General features: G+C 31.7%; 2 protein-coding genes across 3 annotated transcripts; one reads left to right on the top strand and one right to left on the bottom strand.

Annotated features, from left to right (window-relative positions):
* The first annotated feature begins 290 nt into the window (after positions 1-290).
* LOC136208325 (probable purple acid phosphatase 20) lies at positions 291-8227 on the top strand. Its single transcript, XM_065999148.1, has 5 exons — positions 291-454; positions 4100-4391; positions 5827-6404; positions 7618-7706; positions 7970-8227. The coding sequence occupies exons 1-5, from the start codon at positions 299-301 to the stop codon at positions 8151-8153; spliced, it is 1299 nt and encodes a 432-aa protein (XP_065855220.1). The 5' UTR covers positions 291-298; the 3' UTR covers positions 8154-8227.
* Positions 8228-12667: 4440 nt separating this feature from the next.
* On the bottom strand, positions 12668-17376 carry LOC136208347 (increased DNA methylation 1-like). 2 transcript variants are annotated; one of them, XR_010677092.1, is made up of 11 exons: positions 17329-17376; positions 15248-16263; positions 15031-15163; positions 14859-14947; positions 14442-14686; positions 14285-14371; positions 14090-14189; positions 13806-14004; positions 13638-13720; positions 13417-13560; positions 12668-13318 (listed from the first exon to the last, which is right to left on the bottom strand). XR_010677092.1 is itself a non-coding variant. In XM_065999183.1 (10 exons), the coding sequence occupies exons 2-10, from the start codon at positions 16112-16114 to the stop codon at positions 13468-13470; spliced, it is 1896 nt and encodes a 631-aa protein (XP_065855255.1). In that variant the 5' UTR covers positions 16115-16263; positions 17329-17376; the 3' UTR covers positions 13396-13467. The 2 variants fall into 2 exon arrangements, 1 of the variants encoding a protein (XP_065855255.1); XM_065999183.1 differs by lacking the exon at positions 12668-13318 and having other exon boundaries at positions 13396-13560.
* Positions 17377-24869: the final 7493 nt, after the last annotated feature.

Raw genomic sequence — 24869 nt, forward strand, 5'->3', positions numbered from 1 at the left:
AACTGAATATTTTATGCAAATTGAAGGTGTTATTGGTACACTTTGAAAGTTCAGGAGCCAATCAAGCTTTTTAGACTAGTTCTGAGGAGAAAATGATGTATTAAGCCTAAATAAAATCTAGAAAAACTAATTATTTAAGGCATAAATATAATTACAAATATATCAAATTAGGAAAGTTGAAAAAATAAAAAATAAAAATAAGAAAAATACAAAAAAACAAGGTAATAATTTCTCCATGGTCCAAATATAAATACAAGACAAAACCTCATTCATTTCGCCTTCATCAGAAATTAAAACAATGGTTGCCCAAAATCTCCCTCTTCTTATTCTATCCATATATACATTGATTCTCGCCGGATTCTTCGCCGGCGTTCATTCATATAACCGGCCACCGCCAGGTAAAGACGTCGTCGTAGAACTGGCAGAAGATGCCGACTCCACCACCCCCCAACAGGTAATTAATTATCTTATTAATAATTTAATTAGTTTAATATAAATATGATTATTCTTGTTAATTCATGTATTCTGCCATTAAGTTTGTTGTTTTTTTCCAGAAAGTGTTCATATAATCGATGAACGTATATATTTATTGAATTTCATGAAATTAAGAAAAATAGGTAATATAATTCTAATTTAAATCTATTAAAAAATAGTGAATTCTAAAAATATTTTATAGTGATTTTGGATTATATTTTGTATTTTGGAGAGTTGAGATTAGCTTTGGTTTGTTAACCAAATGAAAGAATTCTAATTTTTGTTTTTAGTTTAATAATTAATTAACTTAAAATTAGTGTAAGAACAAAAAAATCTGTTTGGTAATTAGAATAAGACTCATTTGGCCTTTAAACTATAACTTCAAAATCAATTAAAACCTTAAAGACTATTAAAATTATCGATTAGAACTAAGTAAAAATAGTTGATTGAATCCTTATTCTATCATAAAATGAGAAAATGTGAATATTTGACATGTACTCTGTTGGCTAAAATGAGTTTGAAAAAGAGATTTGAAATTGTTGAACCGAATGATTTCAATGAGAACTCAATTGATTATATTTACTTAGGATTATGACTCAATTAACGATTTTTGCTTAGGATTAGGATTCAATTGATGATTTTTTCTTAATTCATGCACCTGATCGATGATTTTGATAGTTTAAAAGCTTAGACTTTTAGTTTAGTTTGGAGAGTAAAGTAAGTGTTATATCTAAAATCAATTAAGGGTTAATACGTCAAATCAGCTCTCAATTTGGGGAAAGAAAATCTTAAATTTTAGAGATATCTCGTTTACACTAAATTTGCTTAAAGTGGTTTACTTTGTCAATGAACTAGCTTAACAGTAACTTTGTGACTTCTTGAACTTGTTTAAAATAATCTACTGACTCTAAATTTGCATTTTTCAACTTGTTCAAAATCTATATTTTACTCTGTTATGTTATATTTATGGGTTAATTATGTCGTTTTAAGCATGTCATTTTATTATTATGTAGGATTTAAAGATTACTCATGTCGTTTTAAATAAGTTCGGGGAGTTTATAAGATATTTTTAAAGTTTAGGGGATGGATTGGTTTTTTGAACTAAATTAAGGGTTTTTATGTATTAAGCCAATATGCTCCTATGTAGAAGACAAGAATGTGTTACACTGTTTAGTCAAAGGGTTGGCATGAACGTTGTCAGCGTTTAATTGCCATCAATATGAGTAGTTCAATAAATAAATTATTTCATCCTCTAAAATAAATAAAAAATACATATATTATTTAAAATATTTAAGAGAAATACATCTTAACATATTTTTCTGATTTTATTGGATTGTATTTCTAATATTGAGATATTTTTCTGATATTATTGGATTGTATTTCTAATTTTACATTCAATGTATTAAATCTATACTTTTTATTTTTTTTCCACATACTTTGAACCTAAAATTTAATTAATAAAAATTATTTCTTTTTTTCAAAATAAATATATTTATTTTATTTGTTGTTCAAATTTTGCATTTTTAACATTTTAAAATCATTTTTTTGAATATATGATGTTATAAAAAAATTAACCGTGGAAAGATCAATTTTTTTTGGTAGAAAAAAAGTTTAATTGAGTGAATAAAATTTTAACAGTTAAAGGGAATAAAAAAAAAAAATTAAATATATGACCGCGTCGACAAATATGTCGTTATGAGTCGACTCACCGTCAGGCTCAGCTGCTCATTAATTTGTTTGCACAGCCACGCGGCTACACCACGTACGATTACTCAGCACCTAACTTAGCTGGACATTTCTTTTTTTTTTTTCTTAATAAATAAAAGTTATAATCCCTATCAAAATCATTAATTAGATCTTGATTAATTAAAAATCAATAATCGAGTTCATATTCTAAACAAATCATCAATTGATGTCTTACTGAAATTTATTCAGTAGAATATTTTTAGACTATTTTCTTACGAATTTAATTTATTTTGAACCAACACATAGATTATTATGATTTATATTAAATAGTTATGGTTTCTGATTTTAGGATACAATAGAGACTTCTTGATGATATTTGCTTAGTTCATAAATTTGATTGATGATTTTGACGAGGGATAGACCTAAGCAAACTTGGAGGAAGGTGATTGAGAGTGATATGAGTTTATTAGGAATTGAGGAGAATATGGTAGTGGATAGGACAGAGTGGAGGGAGAGAATTTGTGTCGCTGACACGACTTGATTTTACGATTTCATATGATAGTTCATGTTAGCCGACCCCGAATCATTTCGGGACTAAGGCTTTGTTGTTGTTGTTGATAATTTAGACTCCTAATTTAGTTTGGGACTCAAATGGAGGGTGAATTACACCAATGGCTACTGAACTTACCCATTTTAACATTGTGGTCACTAAACTTCAATTCTTAATTGCATGACAACTGAACTTTATACTTTTAACACCGGTAGGGGTGTTCAACGGTCAGTACCGAATATCGAATAGTCCCTAAAATAAGAACCGAATCTACCGAATAATATTAACAAACCGAACCGAACCGAATATTACACTGGTGGCCGCTCGACGTCTCAAAACGACCGTTGACGGCCTCAAAATAAAAAAATTTGAAGCGTTAAGTGGCCACCGATGTAATATTCGGTTCGGTTTGGTTTGTTAATATTATTCGGTTAGGTTCGATTCCCATTTTAGGGACTATTCGGTTATTTAGGTGAAAACCGAATCGACCATTGAACACCTTTATCTATATTAAAAAGTACAAATTTCAGTAGTTAGTTGAGAATTGAAGTTCAGTAGTCACAATGTTAAAAATTAGTAAAATTCAGTAACCATGAGTGTAATTTACCCTCCAAATGGATGGAATGCCTAAATAAATTATGGGCAAATGGATCAATATAAACAAGTTCGAGAGGCCAATAGGCTATTTAAACAAATCCAAGTGGACAATAGATTATGTAAATTGAGGGTGTTAACGAGACACTTTGTAAATTTGAGACACCAATCAATCTTTTGAGACAAGTTCAATGAACTTTTGATGTATTAATTAAGCCTTTGTTTTATTACTAACATATTATAAATAACATGTTAAAACCTCAATTTTTAAGTCTGTCAGATATAAGTTAATCATAAAAAAATATATATATATAAAAAATATTTATTACTGTATAAAACAGTTATAAACAACTTGTAATTTTTTTTGTCATGGAACGGATTAAACAAAAGATCTTTATTAATCTCCGACACGCAAATGCCTCTTGGGTTTGCAGCGTGCACAACACAAGCTAATCCCGCCATGTGTTTTTAATTCCACACATTAATGAAGTTGTCGGGACTCGAACCCTCGACCGTTTGGTCCTAGAGCCTCTGATATCATGTCATGGAACCGATTGAACTAAAAGCTCGAACCGATAGTTAAGGCCCAATTATAGATCTTATATTAATCTCCGAAATTTTTTCTACAACCTACAAACTTGTTTAGAAGATGGAATGTGGTAGTCGTATAACGGTTAAACAATCCATTAAAATTTTATGTTAGGACAAGATAAAATGCATCTTGTTTGATTACGTCAGAGGTAAAATTACACTATTTCACTATTTCGTACTGTAATAATTTTTTTTTTTTGTCAGGTGCATATATCAATGGTAGGAGCAGATAAGATGAGAATCACATGGATAACGGATGATGAAACTCCGTCAATAGTACAATATGGAACTTCTCCGTCAAGTCTCCAAAATACAGCAAACGGAACTTCTGATTCATATCGTTTTATTACATATAAATCTGGTTTTATTCATAACGTAGTCGTTGGTCCACTCAATCCCTCCACCGTCTATTACTATACTTGCAGCTCCAATTCTGCCCGTCAGTTTTCTTTCAAAACGCCGCCGTCTCAGTTCCCCATTAACTTCGTCGTCGTAGGTACTTTTTTCTGCTTTCTTATTTATTTTTTTTTTATCTCTTAATATTATTTCAAATTGTTTTGCACACAACATTAGGATAAGTAATCAATTTAGCTATTAAATTTAGGAAAATTTCTATAATGTGCCATACCGGTATTGGTTCCATCCACTTAAATATTGATGTGACATCATTTGAGTAGAGAAATCACTACCAATCCCGATTTACAATTTAGAGCATTTTTAATGCTTTATAAACACAAACACTTAATACATATACCACGTTAACCAATTAACAAGCTTTATTTCATTAACCTATCTCACTCTAATTGGAAAAATTGAATTAAGGGTTAAAGTTGACGAATTAGATCAGTTTAATCCAAATCTCTCGGTGTTGAAATTGGTAAAAATTGACAAATTCGTCTAAAATCGATTAGTTTTAATAACTAAAAGCTTGTCAGATTTGGACTAATTTGTCAAGTTTTGCTAACTTCAAGACTGAGTTGATATTTAAACTTCGATTTGGACTAACAGATCATGCTTGTCTGTCAACATCATGGACCATTTTAACATTAATTTGGGAAAAATTATTAGGGTTTTGGACTTTCATGTCAAATAGAGATTAAGTTGATATTTAAACTTCGATTTGAACTAAACTGATCATGCTTATCTGCCAACGTCATGGACCATTTTAACATTAATTTGGGAAAAATTATTAGGGTTTTGGACTTTCATGTCAAAAAGGAACCATATGCGTAGTGAGGACTCACACATATAATTTTGGATAAAGTAAAAAAAAAAACCTTTGTGCTTTCACTTTTTATCAAACTAGTACCTGTAATTTTTTTCCCAAACGGGGATTGATGTTTTCCTTTGATGACCTGAAAATTGAAAAAATCAAATACTTGATAATATTCTAAGCAATTTTAATTGTCCAGCTTTTTAATTTTGAGCTCATTTAGGTGTTATTTAATGAGGAGAGATAAATGAATGTTTAGAGACATAAAGTTTCGAAAATGATGATTTTGGAAAATAAAAATTTTGGATTAATAGCAAATGTGGTACTAAAAACTTTAAATCTTTTTGAATTTTTAATTTTCAGATCGTTAACAATCATCATTTTTAACAAAACGAAAAACTCAGACTGTTTGGACAAAAACAATTTTATAAGTACAAGTACCAGTTTGACAAAAAGTGAAAGCAAATGAATTTAATCTTTACCCTACACTTTTTTTCCAATAGTTAAATTTTACGACTCAATCACATGAAATCTACTAATTAATAATAGTATATCATATTATTTTTTAATCTAAAAAACTTCAGGTATCAATAGAATTCATAATTTGATATTTTTGATTTAATCTAAATGTGATTTGCGAATTTTCTTATCGCAGAACGAGCTAAAAAAAAAAAAATGGAACCAAACGGGTACTAAAATTATCGTTTTTTTTTTCCAGGTGATCTCGGTCAGACAGAGTGGACACAATCAACCCTTGACCACATATCTAAATCAAACTACGACATGCTACTACTACCAGGCGATTTGGCCTACGCCGATATGGTTCAAACCCTATGGGACTCATTTGGCAGACTCGTCGAGCCATTGGCTAGCCAACGTCCATGGATGGTCACGCAAGGGAACCACGAGGTCGAAAAAATCCCAATTATCCACAAAACACCCTTCACAGCCTACAATTCAAGATGGCTAATGCCGTATCAAGAAAGTGGATCTACTTCCAACCTCTATTACTCTTTCAATGTGGCTGCCGGAGTACACGTGATCATGTTGGGTTCGTATACCGCGTTTGATCGGTATTCCGAGCAGTATAAATGGCTTGAGGCGGATTTGAGGAAGGTTGATAGAGGAAAAACTCCGTGGATATTTGTTTTGATTCATGCTCCTTGGTATAATTCTAATACTGCTCATCAAGGTGAACCTGAATCGGTTAATATGAAGAAGTCTATGGAAACTTTGCTTTATCAGAATCGGGTTGATCTCGTGTTCGCCGGCCATGTTCATGCGTACGAACGATTTGTAAGTTACTTTAACGTGTTGAGCTCTCGATTCACGTATAGATTAACATATGTTTTGAGTCCAGTGCCGGATCCGAAGGATTTACTGCGAGGGGAGGGGATGCTTATCATAATTTATGGGTGCTATATTGATAATTTTTTTAGTGTTTTTTATATAAAAATTAGGGATAAGGTACCAAAATAGATCTATGGTTTTTGAGGAAGTATCAATTTAGGCTCCATGTACAAAATAACACCAATATAACCTGACATTTAAAAAAATACCAGTTTAGACATCGATAACGGAACGTGATGCGTCATTTATTTTACTCTGTTAAGTTCTATCAATTGTAAATGGAACGGAGTAATATGAATGACGTGTCACGTTTCATTAGTTTTTTTAAATGTTATGCCTATATTGGTGTTATTTTGTACTTAGAGCCTAAATTGATATTTTTCCAAAAATCATAAACCTATTTTGATATCTTATCCTTAAAAATTAAAGTCTGGTTCACAGTTCCATAATATTTGGCGTCTTCTGGCGACCAATGGGTCCCTCCTTTAAACACCATGGATCTATCCCTAGTTGAGTTCCTCCTCAATAAGGAAAAATTCTACTATACTCCTGGTGCAATAACTTTACCAATCAATTGATGCATTTGTCCAGTTTTATTCTTAACACTAGCCATCTTTCACTGAGGTGGTATGCATCCATTTTTTCATTGGTTGGGTGTATTACAGTAGGAGTTTTCTTAATGAGGTAGTATGTATCTCTCTTTTTATTGGTTGGGTTAAAAACTCTCGATCAATAAGATATTTAGTTGGGGTTAATTGCATCTATAGTTATTGAAGTTTGGAGTTAATTTCAAAAAGATCATTAAACTTCACTTTGTTTTAGTAAAGTCACTTACCTTTAATTTTTATTTTAATAAACTCAACAAAATTGAAATTATATTTGTTATTTACTTGATTCAACTATTTGAAATTGTCACATGACAGTTAAATAATTTTATTTATTTATTTTAGATGTCACGTGACTATCATATTATATGAAACAATGTTCTTTATAATATGATTGTTATGTCACTAATCCAGAGACTTTTTCTATTTAAATTGGTTGAAGTGACTGCATTAAAATAAAAAATAAAGTTGAAATGATTTTATTGAAACAAAATGAAATTTAACGACCTTTAATAGTTTTATTAAAACTATTTTAATTTTTCCCGATTTTGCAGACTCGAGTTTACCAAGATAAAGCAGATAATTGTGGTCCGATTTATATAAACATCGGGGATGGAGGCAACCGTGAAGGCTTAGCCAAAGAGTAAGTTAATCTCCACTTTTTACACTACATTAAAAAAAATGAACAGTCTGGTTTGACCGTTATATCAAAATTTTTAAACAAGTATGTCGATAAACTTGAACAGTTTCGTGCATTTTAACAAGCTATTTGTAACTGTGTTGATAATAGACTTAATTGATTATATTTTGACAGGTTTTTTTAACTGTATTAGTAATACATTAAACATTTTAGACATAATTAATGTTTGGAAATTCCATAACAATTTTATTTCCTTAAACGTGCAGCTATATAGACCCGAAGCCAGCGATATCAATATACCGAGAGGCGAGTTTTGGGCATGGAGAGATAGCGGTGATGAACTCGAGCCACGCGGAATGGAAATGGGTTAGAAATGATGACAATGGTGCAGTTGGAGCTGACTCTATCTGGATTCAAAGCCTTTCTTCTACACCTGCTTGTAAAATCTGAAAATTTACTCCATAAATGAATTAGACTATATACTCATCAAAATTAATTAGAAATAAAATTTAGTTTATACTTTTTTTTAATATAATTTCAGATTTATAAGCATTTTTTGAATGATAATGCATTAAATTTTGAAATTAGGAAAAAAAATTGTGGTTAGTAGCGGTGTGGCACCGAAACCGAAATTTTACGATCGGGTTAGTTGCGGTTATTAATCAATTAGTGGTTCGGTTATTAGTTTTGGAAAAATTCGGAGGAGTTAATTACTCTTATGGTTCGATTACTTAGCGACGGTTTTAACCGCCTCTACAGTTCATACAACAGGAGTTGCTACCACTAGCTATATTAATTTGGGGGCGGTTTTTTAAAATATATCAGTTTAAACTTTTGGTTCAAATGGTTCCTTAACATGGTTCAAACTATCATTCTATGTTATACATATTTCAAGCCCAGGGGACATTCACATAAAAGTATATAACAATGATAGATATTGAGGGCGTTTGGTTGCTTCTTTTCATACTCCTGTTTGCCTTTTCACTTTAAAAGAGAGAGTTTTAGGTGTTTAGTTAGTGACATTCTGTTTGCCTTTTACACCTGAAAATCAGCATTTTACAAAGTGTGTAGTTGCCATATATATATGTTTTGCAACAATAAAAAGTCATTACAGAAACCTTTAGTAACAGAATTTCTTATAATAAGTAAATGTTGTTGGGAAAAATATAATTTCGTTGCTAAAAATCAATTTTCTTGTAGTAAATTTATCCATGGCAATCATGTTTTTCAGATAAATCTTTATGACTCTTTCCATCTCCAAGCAATATTATAAGGCCCGACTCCAAAGTAATTACTTTGGAGTTAGTTCTTTTTCATATTAGCATTAGAAGCTTCACTTCTTTCATTTTGGAGAGTATATGTTTTTTCCTCCACATTTAAAAGATGACAAATTCTTTTAATATGCTTATAGTATGTTATGTGTTACTATAAACAAGGCGTCTTATATGAAATTACCATAAATGCCTCAGCTGTTTCATCTGCATAAGTTCCATCGATTCCTTTATGCAATATATCATAAAATGGAAATCTATCCAGAGAATGACTCATTTCTTTCTCATACAAAATAAAATTTTATAACATCAACTTACGTAAATAAACTACATAATGCATCCATTAATATTGTAAGAAATTTTACTTCATTTATAATAATATGAACTAGAAAGTTGTTACCATCTCCTTTCAACGTCTTCGGCGAGTCTTCCTTCCACATGTATATGCATTTTTTTCTTCTTCTTAGCAATCGTGTTTAATTGGCTCATTCTCTAAATAAAAATATTTTTTAAACAAAAATGAAGCAAACTCAATAAACAACATATATGGTAGCAAAATACTTTGATTTTAGGTTTCAGCAAGTCTTCCGTAAGTTCTCTGTATTTTTTTTTTTTTATCATAGTACTATGATTTTAGGTCACATTATAGTTCCTCTAATTCTTATTAAGGGACCGCGCTAAATGATGTTTGTCAATCTACAAAATACGACTATCAGGTTGAACTGGAGTCACCTGAAAAATGAGCAAACTGTGAGAGAGGGGTCAGAGTCCGATGTGCCTTCTCCGATGCTTAAATCAATATTTTACTAAAGAGAGTAAGTAGACTTGAAAGCATACTTTAAATGTATATGATTACACCCCTTGTGTTTTTTCAGGAATGACTGTTTATAGATAACTGAAATGTACCTACTACTATTGAATAACTTTACACGTGTAGATAGTTGATTAGATTTCACCCCGTGCGTCATTCTCTTTTCCATAATTTGCATCATTACTTAGAGTTTAGGAGTGTACCTTTAGAATTCGACCTTGTGATTGACCCATGTGTTGCGGTTATGCTTTATGTCTAAAACTCCTTATTAGTTTACATGTCCTAGCCTTAATTTCATATGATATCAGACTGCATAACTCATTTGTTTGTTTCAAGAGGAAACATAAGATACTCCTACTCACGGAATATAAATAATTAGAAAACCATTCATTTCTTTGCTAACAAAATATAAATTTATGAATCAATTTTCAAATTACCTGAATGGATCAAACTCTTTATTATTCAATTTAGGAATATTCAAAAGTGCAAGTGTTACATTTATTACAATAGTTCCTAAAAATGATGCTAATATAGTCCCCTTTTGTAGTATAAGGGACTATCTACCTCTACATCAACTCTTTCATTATCATTTAAGTTCCATACAAATGTGATAATAGTTCTTCCACGAATTTTATATTATAGTGGATTGCTATTCGTCGCCCCTATTTTCCTTACCGTCGCCTCCTGTTTGACATTTTTGCCCTTTTCATTTTTCATTCAAAAAAAGTGAAATTCTCTCAACCACGAAGAACAAAACGAAGAAAAATCATGCCTCCAAAACAAGGAAAAATAATTGAACATCTAAGTTTCGTATTTACCAATAATCTGAAATTTAACGAATTTAACTTGAAACGTAATTTTTTTTCGTTGAATTTGCACTAAACGGGTAGCCCATACGGTCCGGTCCATGGACCGATAGCATGAACTACCCTATTTCACCTAGGCAAAACGGGTGGGCTACCCGTTTTGCCTAGGCAAAATAGGGTAGCCTACCCGTTTTGCCTAGGTGAAATAGGGTTGTCTACCCGTTTTGCTTTAGAAAAAATGGGTTTATTTATTTATTTTTTTAATTATAATAAATATTAATTATAGATAAATTATGTATTGATTGGAAATAAAAAATACGTATTGAAGTGTCCAATTAATTTTTATTTGGTAAATTATATTTATTTACCTTTTAGAACGTAAATTTAATTATACGTAAATTATGTATTGTAAATTATGTATTGCATGCGTTAATACGTAATTTATCTATAATTAATATTTATTAAAATTAAAATAAATAATTAATAAATCTATTTTCCCTAGGAATAGGTGAAATAGGGTAGTTCATGCTATCGGTCCATGGACCGGACCGTATGGGCTACCCGTTTAGTGCAAATTCAACGAAAAAAAAATCCGTTTTAAGTTAAATTCGTTAAATTTCAGATTATTGGTAAATACGAAACTTAGATGTTCAATTATTTTTCCTTGTTTTGGAGGCATGATTTTTCTTCGTTTTGTTCTTCGTGGTTGAGAGAATTTCACTTTTTTGAATGAAAAATGAAAAGGGCAAAAATGTCAAACAGAAGGCGATGGTAAAGAAAATAGGAGCGACGAATAGCAAAATCCTTTTTATATCCTTTTCCATTTGAATATATAAAACCATATAAACATTAAATTACATTTATCATAAGTTTCAGCAAGCTAAAGATTAAGTTTAAGTTTGGAAACTTATATATCCTCGTTTTCTTGTGTTTGAGCATGCGGGGAAGAATCAATATTTTCTTCTTATGGCTTAATTTGATAAACCGCTTAATTTTTTTTTTTTGACCTGCTTGCTACATATCTTTTATGTTAAAGAACCATCTGCGTACAAACTCTTAGAAGATATAAATAAAAGCAATTAAGCTAGTCATATATTGAAGAAATAACAATAGTATATCTCAAATATATATTAGAAAATGAACAATCAAATGGTCTAACAACAATTGTTTCAACAAATAATGAACATCTAAGTAATCATTAATATTCTTGAAGTACATCTATTCACATCATTCATTTCTTTCTCATTACCCACACCAAACACATCTCTTGGAGTAACCTCTTAACTATACAGGCCAATTAAGGTTTTTGACACTCGATAAATGATATACTTGCTCAACTTGTAAGAAAAACACATATGATTATTTACATATATTCTAATAGACATATGTGGTTCGTCACAAAGAAAATTAGGCTATATGTCCACTTATACTTTTTTTTTTTTTGGCTTAATATACGAAGGATCACTGAATTTAGTTAAAACAGTAACTTCTTGAATTTACAAAGTATTCCGTTAACTCATTGCTCATTGGACTTGCTTAAAATTACTTATTAGCTTTCTGAAGTTGTTGATGTAAGTAAAAGTCCACTTCACCCCATAAGGTACCAAGAGGATCACCTCATACATATAAAGAACTATAAAACATTCAAATTAAGCAATGAAATATTTAACAACTTTTAGTTAGAGAGAGAAGTCTCATGTTGTGATGTATTTTCATTTTATTAGTAACAGAACGAACAATTTTTTCTAATGTAGAGAGATGTTGTCTGATATTTATTTTGTTATTTATAATTATATTAGTAATACAGCAAACATTTTAAACACATTTGCAAACAACTGTGATTACTTTGATTTTTTTTAAGTGGATAAATTCGAACCACAACCTTCATCTTTAAAAGTAGATTTGATGTATGTGATACACCTAGCTGTTTTTGTTAACATTTTAACAAGTTTTTTTATAATTGTGATGTTTGTAAAATCCAATATGGTAATTAAATAGCAATCAATTGTGATGTTTGAAAAATCCAATATGACAATTAAATAACAGTCAAACGAGCCTTTTCAACTTCTCGATAATGTAGGATCGAAATTGATCTTGTTTTTGAAACGTTAGAATTAAATTTATACCAATCCGTACATTAGAGCTAAATATGCACACTTCTCCTAAACGTTAGAGTTAAAATTAGTACTTTTTCTAAATTGAATTAATAAGGGTTCAAAGAGATTGATTATTTGGGGGGCTTTGCCTTCATTGGCCGTATAATATCTTCACTTCATCCCTTTTTACTCCTCTTCCACACCCATTTTGCATCTCTATCCTTTTGTTGATTTTCATATTGATGAATTTGCTTATGAAGCATTGCAACATTTGGTACTTTTGGTTGAAGCATTGCAACATTTGGTACTTTTGGTTGAAGCATTGCAACATTTGGTACTTTTGGTTTTCATATTGATGAATTTGGAGGGCGAGCCTTGGCGCAACGGTTGTCGTGTGACTCAGAGGTCACGAGTTCGAGTCTTAAGAGTGGCTTCTTGCCAAATTGGCAAGGGAAAGCTTGCCTTGTGGTGGGACACCTCCCCGGACCTCGTTTAGCGGGGACGCATAATGCACCGGGCCACCTTTTATATTGATGAATTTGAAAATCACTACTGAAATGGCTCCTTGAGACAGCTTAAGAGGAATAAGATTATGGAACCCCAAATTGCAGCAGAGTATTTTTTTTGTTTGCTGCAAATCAGATCAAAATATATTGAACCTAAAGATATGCATACATGTATCTCCTACATACCATTTAAATCTATTACCAAAAAAGACGGTTCTTTTACTTGTACCGTCGCGGAAACCTCAGCTCCAAATACGCAACAATCATCAACGAGTTACCCATTTGAAGCAAAATTGAGCGGGAAAAAATCGTCAAAACCCCATTCTCTTATCGTCCCGTGAAAACGACGTCGTTTCCGAGCGTAGACCTTCAAACCACCAACAACAATCAGAAAATGAAAGTATAATATGCTAACAAAAGAGTAAATATAATGATGAAAGATACCATAATTCCGCGATCAATATGCCCTTTAGAGACGGCAATAGATCCTTCAAGTTCAATAGTATCGCAACGTCTTGGTACTACTTCTGCAAATTAAATAGAAACATGTCCAACAGCCGTTCAGTAAAACAGTAGAGTAGATTATTTAAAATGTAATTTTAGGCTATAGACCTCTTGATTCAGCACAAGGGACTTTGATAAGTTGCTTTTGACACATGACAGTATCCGGAAAGTTCAAGAACGTGTAATCGACGAATTGTAATATCTCGGAGACTGTCAGTTTTGAAAAACCAAATGAACCCGTCCAGGCATTTAGCACACTAGGAACAGCAGGCAAAATGAGTCTCTCAACTCCTAAATTCATGAGTTTCTGAAGGAAACAAAACAAAATATAAAATATTTCAGTTACAAATCTTATGGAATGTATACACATTCATTTGTACATAAAATCATACCTTTTCGAGTAAGTTCATTAGTACGCGACACATTCCAAGTCGACGGTACTGAAATCTAGTACCCACGAGCGGTAATTCCGCGACCTTCTCCCCATAGACCCTTGAACAAGCAAAGAACATTTGGATATATATTATCGTATCATTCAGTAAACAGAAATAGATCCTTGATTTTGTTCCGGTTTCATTTTTGTCTACCTAATAATAGCCACCGAAATAAATTCATCGCCTTTCTGCAGTATTACTGTATAAAATCCTCCGAAACTCCGACGTTTGAGCTCTGACCTGAAAATTCTTAACCCATAAGTCAGCATTCTCAATCTCGGGTAGCATAATAAATTTCGAAAATTCTTACCTTTTATTGAAAATAACATCTCTAACAAGATCACTCTTGGTGTGAGGCTCTTCAACGGGCTCGAAGCATTCGTGCATAATTTCGACTGCAATATTGAGTTTGCTGCAGTTCTCGATCCAGGAGGCCTCATTATTAAAAGCATCAAGTTTATGATAACTTGGTTTTAATAATGTCCAAGTAAGGTTGTCTGAACCCAAACCCACTGGAATTGGTTTTCCTATAAGCTCATTCAGACCCGAAAAGATCTGCGAAAATTTATCATCACTATTATATATATAGTAGAATGGAGCAAATGTGTAGAGAAAATGAATACAATATAGTATGCAAAATGATATTCATTGGTTGGATGTATTACTCCCGGAGTACCCTAAAATTTCTCTGAGAAAACGAATACTATATCAGAACAATGATAGTCACCTTTTCGCACTTTTTGGTACAAAACCAATTTCCTCCTGGAACGCTTTTCAAGCAACTGTTTCCGCTATACCATAGGCACCAAATATGATCTGTAACAAATAGACACAACAAAAGACAATTCAAAACATCCCTTTAAGAACATCATTAACATATTAAGTTAAAGTTAACCAACATTTTCTCTGGCACTGAGTACAGTTGAGAAAAGCATCTTCTTCCGTAGAACTTTGTGCGTCTGCTTTGAGTCTATTACGGCCACAAATTTTACAACAGCATGACGGGCAGAACCAGTCCCCTTCTGGAAAATCCTATAGAATAAAACGAAGCTGTCAAACATTATATCAAGCATACAAACCGACAAATTGAAGAGAAAATATATGAATTAGGCATACCACTAGACCAAGGCAGCTTTTATGGAACGATGAAGGACAATGATCACATAATAAAAGTTCCCCGCCATAGAGACAAACCGAACATATAACATCATTTTCATCGTTGAAATTTCCTGGTGCTTCTTCTTCCATAAAATTGGCCATATCTTTGTCTACAATTTTCTTCAAGCAATCTAATAAAGAGGTTCCGTCTTGCAAACAGATTCTGGCAGTTGAATGAAATTTAAAGCCAGTGACATGAAATGTAAAGCCAGTAAGAGTATAGAGCTTGCAACAACAATTGCACTTGATTCCTTCTCGAGTTATACGACCTCCGCCAGTTGAATTAACGAAATGCACTTTTGCTCTTGGTAACACAATATTATTGTCAATCAACCAAGACAAGATTGTTAGAGGCTTCTTAGGAACCGCAACCTGCTTCACTCTTTTGCTTCTTGTCTTTAACGAACTTCCATTTTCATCTTGGGACAAAATCACTCTTTTCCTAGCTGTCCTTAACGGAGTGCCATTTTCATCTCGGGACAAAATCACTTTTTTGCTAGTTGTCCTTAACGGACTTCTATTTTCATCTCCGGACAAAATCAAACAGACTTGACGAAGAGAATAGTATAGTTTCCCATCGGGAGAAGTGTAACGTAGTTTAATCCGTCCTTGTTGTCTTATGTAGTCGAGTTTCCAATGCAGATGTAAAATATGTTTCCTAACATCAACAGCGACAGACTCTTGATGCTTCTTATCACCTCTACCTAATGCTAAGTATCTAATAACAGCATCTGGACAAAATTCAGGTCCAGGAACCATGTCCGGGCCAACACGTAGCCAGCTGCTTTTCTTGTACTTTCTACCACACGTAGAATAATCTTCCATAATAGTTTATCAAAACAAGTAGAGTCACCAAGTTTGTGAATTTTTTGTCATTCAGTCTTAACCAGGACCAGAATTTGTTTGATGAAAAATGAAAGCAATGCCCTGTAAGTTCAAGTTCAAGTTGAAGTTCCTTGAGCACTTCCAAGTCCCTGAATAATACTTATATATGAGCAATATGAATTTCAATATTTCATCAAAAAAATTCTCCCAAAAGTACGAAAAAGCTTGTCCGGGACATTAACTTTACATTAATTTAAAGCATCCGTGAATTTACAGTCCCAAACACAACACCGGGAACCCTATATGACTACCTTAAAACTAGAAAAACTATAAAAAATCCCCCAATCTTGTAATTACTCTGCTTCACTAAACGTATCTTTAACCCCGCATTATTCCATAATATATAATCTTAAGTAGAGGCCGAAATGGCCTAACACCATAAACTTCAATCTCATTAATAACCAGCAAAGTTTCGATATAATTAATGACATTTAATCACATATTTGATTTGGAAATTCAAGTTTCAATTATTGAGCATATGATCATATAAAATTAGTGCCCGTTTGGTTTGGTTCTATTTTCCGGAACTACTTTTTGTTTCTAATTCTAAACAATTCCAAAACGGGAGATAAACAAGTGTTTGGTAAAATTTCGAAACGAGTAGAACAATCAACTAGTATCTACTAACCATCAGCAACACAGTAAACAACTAATAGCAACGGCAAACAAGCAACGAAAAACAACAAACACGAACATTTGAACCAAACAGCCACTCTAATCCTTCTTCTTCACTCCTTACTAGATACATCATTACTTAAATTAACACTTTAGCACCATGAAAACCTCAAAAATAAACATTAGCTCTTCTGCTTATCAGAATTTGTCATTTTGACTCCCGCAGTTGAATTTGAAGCATTCAGTGTATTACAGGCATCAAAACTATTTATCCAATGTGTGATAGATTTTCAATCAGAGGCTCAATTTTACTAAAATTTACAATCCATGGCCGAAATAGAAGTAGATCGCAGCAATGCCAAACACAGCAGATCGAGTAATTTCAAAATTAAGACAGTAAACAAGAACTAGAAGAAGCATCATAATGCATGCAGCTACTGAAATTAGAATTAAAATTGAAAAGAATCAATGAAACTGGAATTCGAAACAAGGATGAAATTGAAAATCAAACAAAAGTTTATGATCGATCTTTACACAACCTGTCTCGCTGAGGAAGAAGAGAGTCTGGCTGTTGCTGAAAGAAACCCAAATGAAATTTGGGAAGGAAATGAAATCGTTTTTAAATACTTTATCCCCGAGTATAACACTTGTAATTACTAAACTACCCCTACTTCCAAATAAGACAAGTTTTTTTGCATGTGTAAAACGTGTAATCTGCACATTAATCCAATTTTCTTTTTTGCTTTTCTTTCAACATCATAAGACATCCCACTTATAGAAATTATAAGCTATAGGGAAAATGGTAAAATTACACCCACGTTTGCAAATTTAATCCTAAAATATGAAATTTAATCATAATATTTCTAAATAAGATTAATTTTACATTTAGGTTTAATACATCATTTGGCCCCTGAACTTGTAAAAAAAGTTTGATTGGCCTTCTAAACTTTCAAAGTGTTCCAATTGCCCCTTCAATTTGCATAAAATGTTCAGTTAACTCCTTGAACTTGTGCAAAATATAATGAATTGATCACTCAGTTGCAAAAAAAAGTAAGTTAAATACGGTAGATGTATTGTACGAGTCTTTAAAAAAGTAAAACGACCAAAATCAGGGTATATGGTTCTAATATTAGAGAAGACAAGTTTTATAATTGAACAAGTAATAACTTCATTTTTAATTTATTTTTGAATTATGTAATAACATTCTAAGATGCGTCGAATATATCTTCCATATTTAACTTACTTTTTTTTTTTGCGACCGAGTGATCATTTGATTACATTTTACGCAAGTTTAGAGAGCTAACTGAACATTTTATGCAAGTTTAGGGGCTATCGGGACACTTTAAAAGTTCAGGGGGCCAATCAAGATTTTTGGACCAGTTCAGAGGGCAAATGATGTATTAAGCCTTACATTTATGTTATCAAAATTTTAAAAAGACTAGTTTGACTGTTATTTAAATATTTTATTGGACATCCAAACAAGTTTGTCGTTTTGTACAGTTCTGGTTGGTTATTTGTAACTATATTAGTAACACAGTAAATATTTTAGGCATTTTGATAAAAGAAGTTGTAATTAACTTATATGTGATAGATTTAGTTGTTAACATTTTAACAAGTGTTTGTTATTATGTTAGTAACACAATAAATGGCTTAGCCATAATTGATGCTTGAAAGGTAACAGTTGAAATAGTTTTTTCAAATTTGTGATAGTATAGGATTAAAATTAATTTTGTTTGGAAATGTTAAGGTTAAATCTACATTTTTCTAAGACATTAGAGTTAAATTCAACCCTTATCTAAAAATATATATACAAATGGAAATATTTACATTTATAAAAAATTTATTCGAAAGTAAAATGTTAAAATAACTCAACTTTTTTATGTTTGATATATATGAGTACCTAGCTAATTATATTTGACATTGAGAATAAATATTCCCTCCATTTCATATTACATGTCTTTAGGACCGATTCTGACGTTTTAAGAGCCCCAGGCAAAGTAAGAGATAATAACCCTCAATAAAAAAAAATTATACAAAAAATATTTAAAAATAGAAATTTTGGTACATTTTAGATCTAAAATATCATATTATTTGGTCAATTTTTAGACTTAATGGGTATTATAACTAAATTTATAACAAAAAAAATAATATATATTCAATAAAATTAAAAATTTTGGGCCCCTTTTAGCCTTGGGCCCTTGGCGGCCGCACCTCGGACCTATGCCCAGGACCGGCCCTACATGTTTTTTTAAAGATTTTTTTTTTATTTCATAATACATATCAAACTGATATAATCAATACACATAAATACTCATTGTTGCTTTCAATCTGTATCATCAACCATAAGTCCAATTAATTCACATAAATTAATAGTTCATTTAACAATATTATATATTCCTTAATAACAGATAATTAGATTACAAACTAGCAGAAATCCATATCTTTTAGTTACCCTAACAAAAAAAATATAATTGATTGGAATTGGTATAAAAGAGTCCTAGTTAGGGTCATAATAATCTAGTTAGGATTGGAATTGGTAGGATTTTGGGATGAACTTAAACTTGGGTTGAGATCATGAATATTTCCATTGTCTTCTAAGATTTCCTTGGTTAATGTCTTTGTCAACTCATGAAGTAGTGCTTGATTCTCCTGTTTAACAAGATAAGATGTGTTTCCTTCCTTAGTCTTTCAATCTCATTCTTCATGTGGTGTACAACTTTATGTTGATTCTTTCTTGCTTTGAGACGAGTCTTTCCATATCTATTCAATATCAAATAAAACAATATATATAAAAAAGAAAAATTGATATAATAATCCAAGAACTTATTCGGTAAACGAAACTCAAAAAGAGAAATAAAGACTAACCCTGAAAGAGAAAATAAACTTGTGAGGAATGATATAGATAACGATTTGTAATATATTACCCTAGAAAGGGGTTGGACACTCTTTTTTATAGTTATGTATACCCATGTGCATTGCAAGTCTTTGATTTCTCATTTAAAAGAGGCATTAAAGAAAGAGGAAGACTAACGTTTGAACATATTCAATTTGAATCATAACTCCTAATTTGGTAGTGGCGTAATTAGTTGAGATGTTACATTGAATCAAGGAGTAAGAGCGAGGGTTACTCAAATGGTAGTTGACGGAATAAATTGGTGGGGGGGGGGGGGGGGGGGGGGGGAGGGAAATTGAAAACAGCAAAATAATTAATATTGTTTTAAATATGGAGGTGGTCATATTGTGGAGGTGGTCATATTGGATCCAAAACGTAAAAGAATGAAGGAATCATTAAAGGGAGGGACAATTTCAGAAATTCAAAAAGAAATGAATGTGGGGTTAAAAATGGATCAAAGGTGGGCTTTAGTGGACATGCCTGCCTATCATCATGAGTATCCTTGCTTGGAACTGTCGTGGGCTGGGCAACCCACAGTTAGTTTGGGTTAATAAGCAAGTGAAAGGAAATTATATGTCTTGTGTTGGAGAAGCTCCAGGGATTCGAAAATCACTTAGTTAGTTAAAGTCAATGGAGTGAATGAGTATATTGTTGAGACGACTGCAGAAGTTGTGCTGACTGATCTTGCTCAACTTTCTTTTTCATCTCCTTATAGTATGGTGTTAGATGATTGTAAGAGGTTTGTTATGGTTCGATACAACTCCCTTTTAGATGGATCCCACAGATCATTGAAATTTTCACCCTTTTTATTTTATTCAATTAAAAATTTTATATTAACAAAACACTTGATTAATTGAATAGAAATTAATAGTTAAATAGGTTAATATGTAACATTACATATTAATTTAATAAATTAATATTTAACGTTACAATTTTAGTCAGATTAGTTAATGCTTTTATAAATTTGATGTTACAGCTATTTATGATTTTACATTACATAATAATTTATTTGTTGTCTTCATGTATTATATATATATATATATATATATATATATTCAATTATTATGTAGTTATGTTTATATTTATATTAATCCCAAGATTAGGATTAACTTAGTATTTTGGACCTAATGTTTTAAAAGCCCAAATTGAAATGAGCCTACAACTATCAAGAGGCCCGTCCAACAATGGACCTAGAAGTCTCACTAATATCCATACCGACTTACATACCATCGCCTCACTTAGGGGAACAAGGTAATTTCACCTTTTCGAACCTTTATTAAAAAGCACTTTCCTCTCTTTTTAAGGCATATTATCCTGAAAAACTTACTGACTTTGACATCACAGTATATCTAGGAACTCACCCCAACGCATGTCAAACTTCATGCATATTCTCTCAGCTCGAACTTTCGAGCAATTCTCTCACAAAAGTTCCTCGCTAGACATGACTAGAACGCAAACCTAAAGTTCTCGACAAGGCTTTAGTAAGCACCCTAAAGGCAGGCCTAACACCAATGACTTCTTGCCCTCTAGGAAAGGGGCGTCTATGCCCTCTGGTGACAACAAAAACAATGATCGTAACTATGAAGAAACTCTTCAGTCCTACCATGTTGACCCTGGTGCGACTTTCAAATCTGTCTTGCAAAAGCTATGAAAGTCTCACACCGAGCTGAGGAAAGCTCAATTATAGTTGCAGCTCGACAACCACTGGATATGAGAATACCTTACTAGGAAACGATTTGTTGGGTTTTACACGTGATTCAAACGGTATGGAATAATAAATTTAATCACTAAACTCGATACCAATTATCACACCGAGAGAGATAGAAATCGATATTACCATACATTTTGGTTTGAGAGATGTTCCTGTTGAAGTGATTCCCTTCATAACAGATCTTCCTTTTGTAGTAAACGAGATCAGGAACCACACCTAACAGTCCCCTCTATGATTACACACGTGAGAACAAGAGTTAGAATACGTGTGCTAGCACGAAGAGCAAAACCGACTTCCTCCAATAGCCTTGCCCGAAATTCTTGAGAGAACCGAACATAAGACTGAGCGTGGATCTTGGAGATTCTTGAACCAGACTGAATACCCGAATAAAAAAGATTCAAAATTGGATTGAACTGTTGACTTAATTAGGTACAATTCTGGAGATGTTCAAATTCCTAATATTAAGATTAAAATAACAACATAACAAATTGTGCAAGTAATCCCAACGTTTTTTTTATCATTTTTGTTGGTCGTACACCAAATTACCCATAAAATAGTATATTTTAGTGTGCAAAATTGAAGTTTGTATATCAAGATATGATATGAGATAAAAGTTATACACCATGTATCTAATTCACCTTAAAATGATGGGGAAAATAAGGCATAACTATATAGAAATAAGAAAACAATAAAGCAGAGTAATAAACAATGTTTTAAAAACTGGATCAAAGTCGAATCAGATTGACAACTAGATTAAGGGTCAATTGGTTTAACTGGTTGACTCAGATTTGTTGAACCGAATGACCTTATAAATAATATATATTTAAAATTTTTATAAAATTTACTAAGATTTTTAAATTTTATTTTATGCTGTGGTGAAGCTCTTAGCCTAGTGGTTGAGAGTTTACCAATGCATTGGGAAGTCATGGGTTTGAATCACATTCGGGTCTGGTGGGATTTTTCTTTCTTCTTTAATGTAAGCGCATTGTGCGCAACTTTTTAAAAAAAAAATTATTTTATGCATATTTAAAATTTAAATACTAAATAAACTTTGTTTATATTATAAAAATTAATTAAGTTTTTAATAATATTTATTAAATATATTAAAAATAAATACTAAATAATATTTTAAATTTTAAGTATTAGTATAATACTAACTTAGTGGTAAAATGTACATAGCCATACTTATGACATAAGTTCAGATCTCACCTTCAACATATTTTTTTTTTAATTAAACATGTGTAAATAATTAATCAGACCAACCCATTCAATCAGACCGATTTGTAGTCTTACTGGCCAGTCCGATCCGATTTTCATAACATTGGTAATAAATAGATTGCTTCATAGACAAAGAAATTTTATTATTCTAATGTGATCCATTTTTTCTAACCCATTACTTATTAGTTGACTAATTTGTGGTTTACCTGAATGTCATGGAAAAACTAAAATTTATCAGTAATTCAGTAATGTGTAATTATATATATTAGGTGCGGTTTGGTTTACGAAATGAAATAGAATAGTTATTCCAAGGAATAGAATACGAGAGAATAGAATATGTATTCTTCAGAAATAGTTATTCCTATATTTGGTTGATGAAATGAGATTGTATGGAATTACTAATGTTGTTGTTTAAAATACAACTTTACTCCTCGAGTGTAGTTTTCTACAGATAAGGTGTAAATATATCCCAAACGTTGACAGTCAGGAGCAATTTTACCCGTAACATGGTGGTCAAGAGCAATTTTACCTCTAACGTTGATAAGTTGAATCAGTTTCAAACATCATTATAAAACACATACATTTTGTTCCTTATTCTGTAACTGTTACATACCAGTTAGTCGTAAAGAGTTCTAAATCTTAAACTTTAAACCCATATATCACTGAATATTTTCTAAAATCACAATCCCTATTCGTTTTTATACAGAGCTCGGGTAGTATTAGATATCCACAAAAGCTAAAGTAGGACAATGTGTTTCTAAGCAACCACCCAACATTTTCAAGCCAGTGTTTTTCACCGAAGTTGTTTGTTGTTTTTTTTAGCTTTTTTTGGTGTGAAGCTTTTGATTGGAATGCTAGATTTGCCATTATATAAGGTAATCATATTTTCTAACAACCTCCTTCCATTCGTGAAGAATATTTTACGTTTATCATCTTTCATGTCTATTTCCTTGTCGAACTTCAAACATTTCATCATCTTATAATAAGGTATTTGTTTCCCTATTTTTTTTATCTCATGTTTGCTATTTCTTTCTGAAAATGAGATATAAAGTGTTTGGTTATAAATTAAAAAGAGCTATTGGTTGATGTTTGATTAGGAATAAACTACTATTTTAAACAAAAATAAAATTATGGAGTGGAGCGGAGCGGATATTTCAGTATTTAACCGAATCCTCGTACTGGATTAGATTGGAACCGAATTTTTGGGACAATCCAATTCTAGAGATTTAATATTATAAATCCTCAACTTTCAATCTAATATTAGAGATTTCTAAATCTCCATATTGGACCAGACTGCGCCCAGGTACAATTAATGCACATGAATTAATAGTTAATTTAATAATATTATATATTTCTTTACAGCAGATAATTAGATTACATATGTGTAGTTACATAAATCCATAAATTTTATTTAACCCTTCCCTCCCCTTCATAAAAAAAAAATATAAGCATATAGAATTAGAACTTACTGAAAAATACTTCTCTATTATCCTATATGACTAAAATTGAAAAACTACTATCATTGAAAACTGTGATTTTACACAAAAAGGGCATAAGAGAGTCCTTGTTGCGGGCCATAATAATCTAGTTAGGATTTGAAGTGTTAGGATTTTCGGATGAACTTAAGGTGAGGTTGGGATAAGGAATATTTCCATTGCGTTTTAAGTTTTCCTCAATTAACTTCTTTTTCCTTTCAAGTAATGCTTGATTCTCCAGTTTAAGAAGTTGTGCTTTCTTCCTTAGCCTTTCAATCTCCATCATTGTGTTGTAGTTTTCCACGCACAACTTTGAGTTGAGTCTTTCCAGCTTTGATTTGAGTCTTTCCATACCTATTCAATATCAAATTATCAAAACTACCTGTAATGCTTATGGAATAAAAAAACAGAGTTTTTTTTATTAATATAGGAAAATTATTTGATGACTAAACAAACGATAACACAAATTGTTTCTATTCAAGGGAATTCCTTAAATAAAAAATTATATATAAAAAAGGCATCAAGTGAATCATCTTCGTGGCCGAGTTTCAAAATTTCAAAAGTTAATTGCAAAATATAAAAAATCCATCTCTTCTAACCATCCAATACCTAGTCAGAATTAACGTACTATTTCCATTTGTCGGAGCTGGACACAAAAAATACAATTTAAAGAAAATAGCAATCTCATAAGGCCTTGATTGGATGGGGGGTTTGGGAGGGTTTGTGGAAACCCTTGTTTGGAGGAAATAAATTTAGAAGGGTAAGGGTTTGGAAGGGTTTTGA

The sequence above is a fragment of the Euphorbia lathyris genome, chromosome 10 (genome assembly GCF_963576675.1).
Source record: "Euphorbia lathyris chromosome 10, ddEupLath1.1, whole genome shotgun sequence".
Taxonomy (NCBI): domain Eukaryota; kingdom Viridiplantae; phylum Streptophyta; class Magnoliopsida; order Malpighiales; family Euphorbiaceae; genus Euphorbia; species Euphorbia lathyris.

Bases quoted from the DNA above. Each gene is read 5' to 3' on its own strand.
- LOC136208325 (XM_065999148.1), top strand. From the start codon at position 299: ATGGTTGCCCAAAATCTCCCTCTTCTTATTCTATCCATATATACATTG. The intron at 455-4,099 runs GTAATTAATTAT...TTTTTTTGTCAG, and splicing joins ACTCCACCACCCCCCAACAG to GTGCATATATCAATGGTAGG. The intron at 6,405-7,617 runs GTAAGTTACTTT...CCGATTTTGCAG, and splicing joins TTCATGCGTACGAACGATTT to ACTCGAGTTTACCAAGATAA.
- LOC136208347 (XM_065999183.1), bottom strand. From the start codon at position 16,114: ATGGAAGATTATTCTACGTGTGGTAGAAAGTACAAGAAAAGCAGCTGG. The intron at 14,687-14,858 runs GTGACTATCATT...AAATTTTCGCAG, and splicing joins GTACCAAAAAGTGCGAAAAG to ATCTTTTCGGGTCTGAATGA. The intron at 13,721-13,805 runs GTCTATAGCCTA...TTTAATTTGCAG, and splicing joins CCCTTGTGCTGAATCAAGAG to AAGTAGTACCAAGACGTTGC.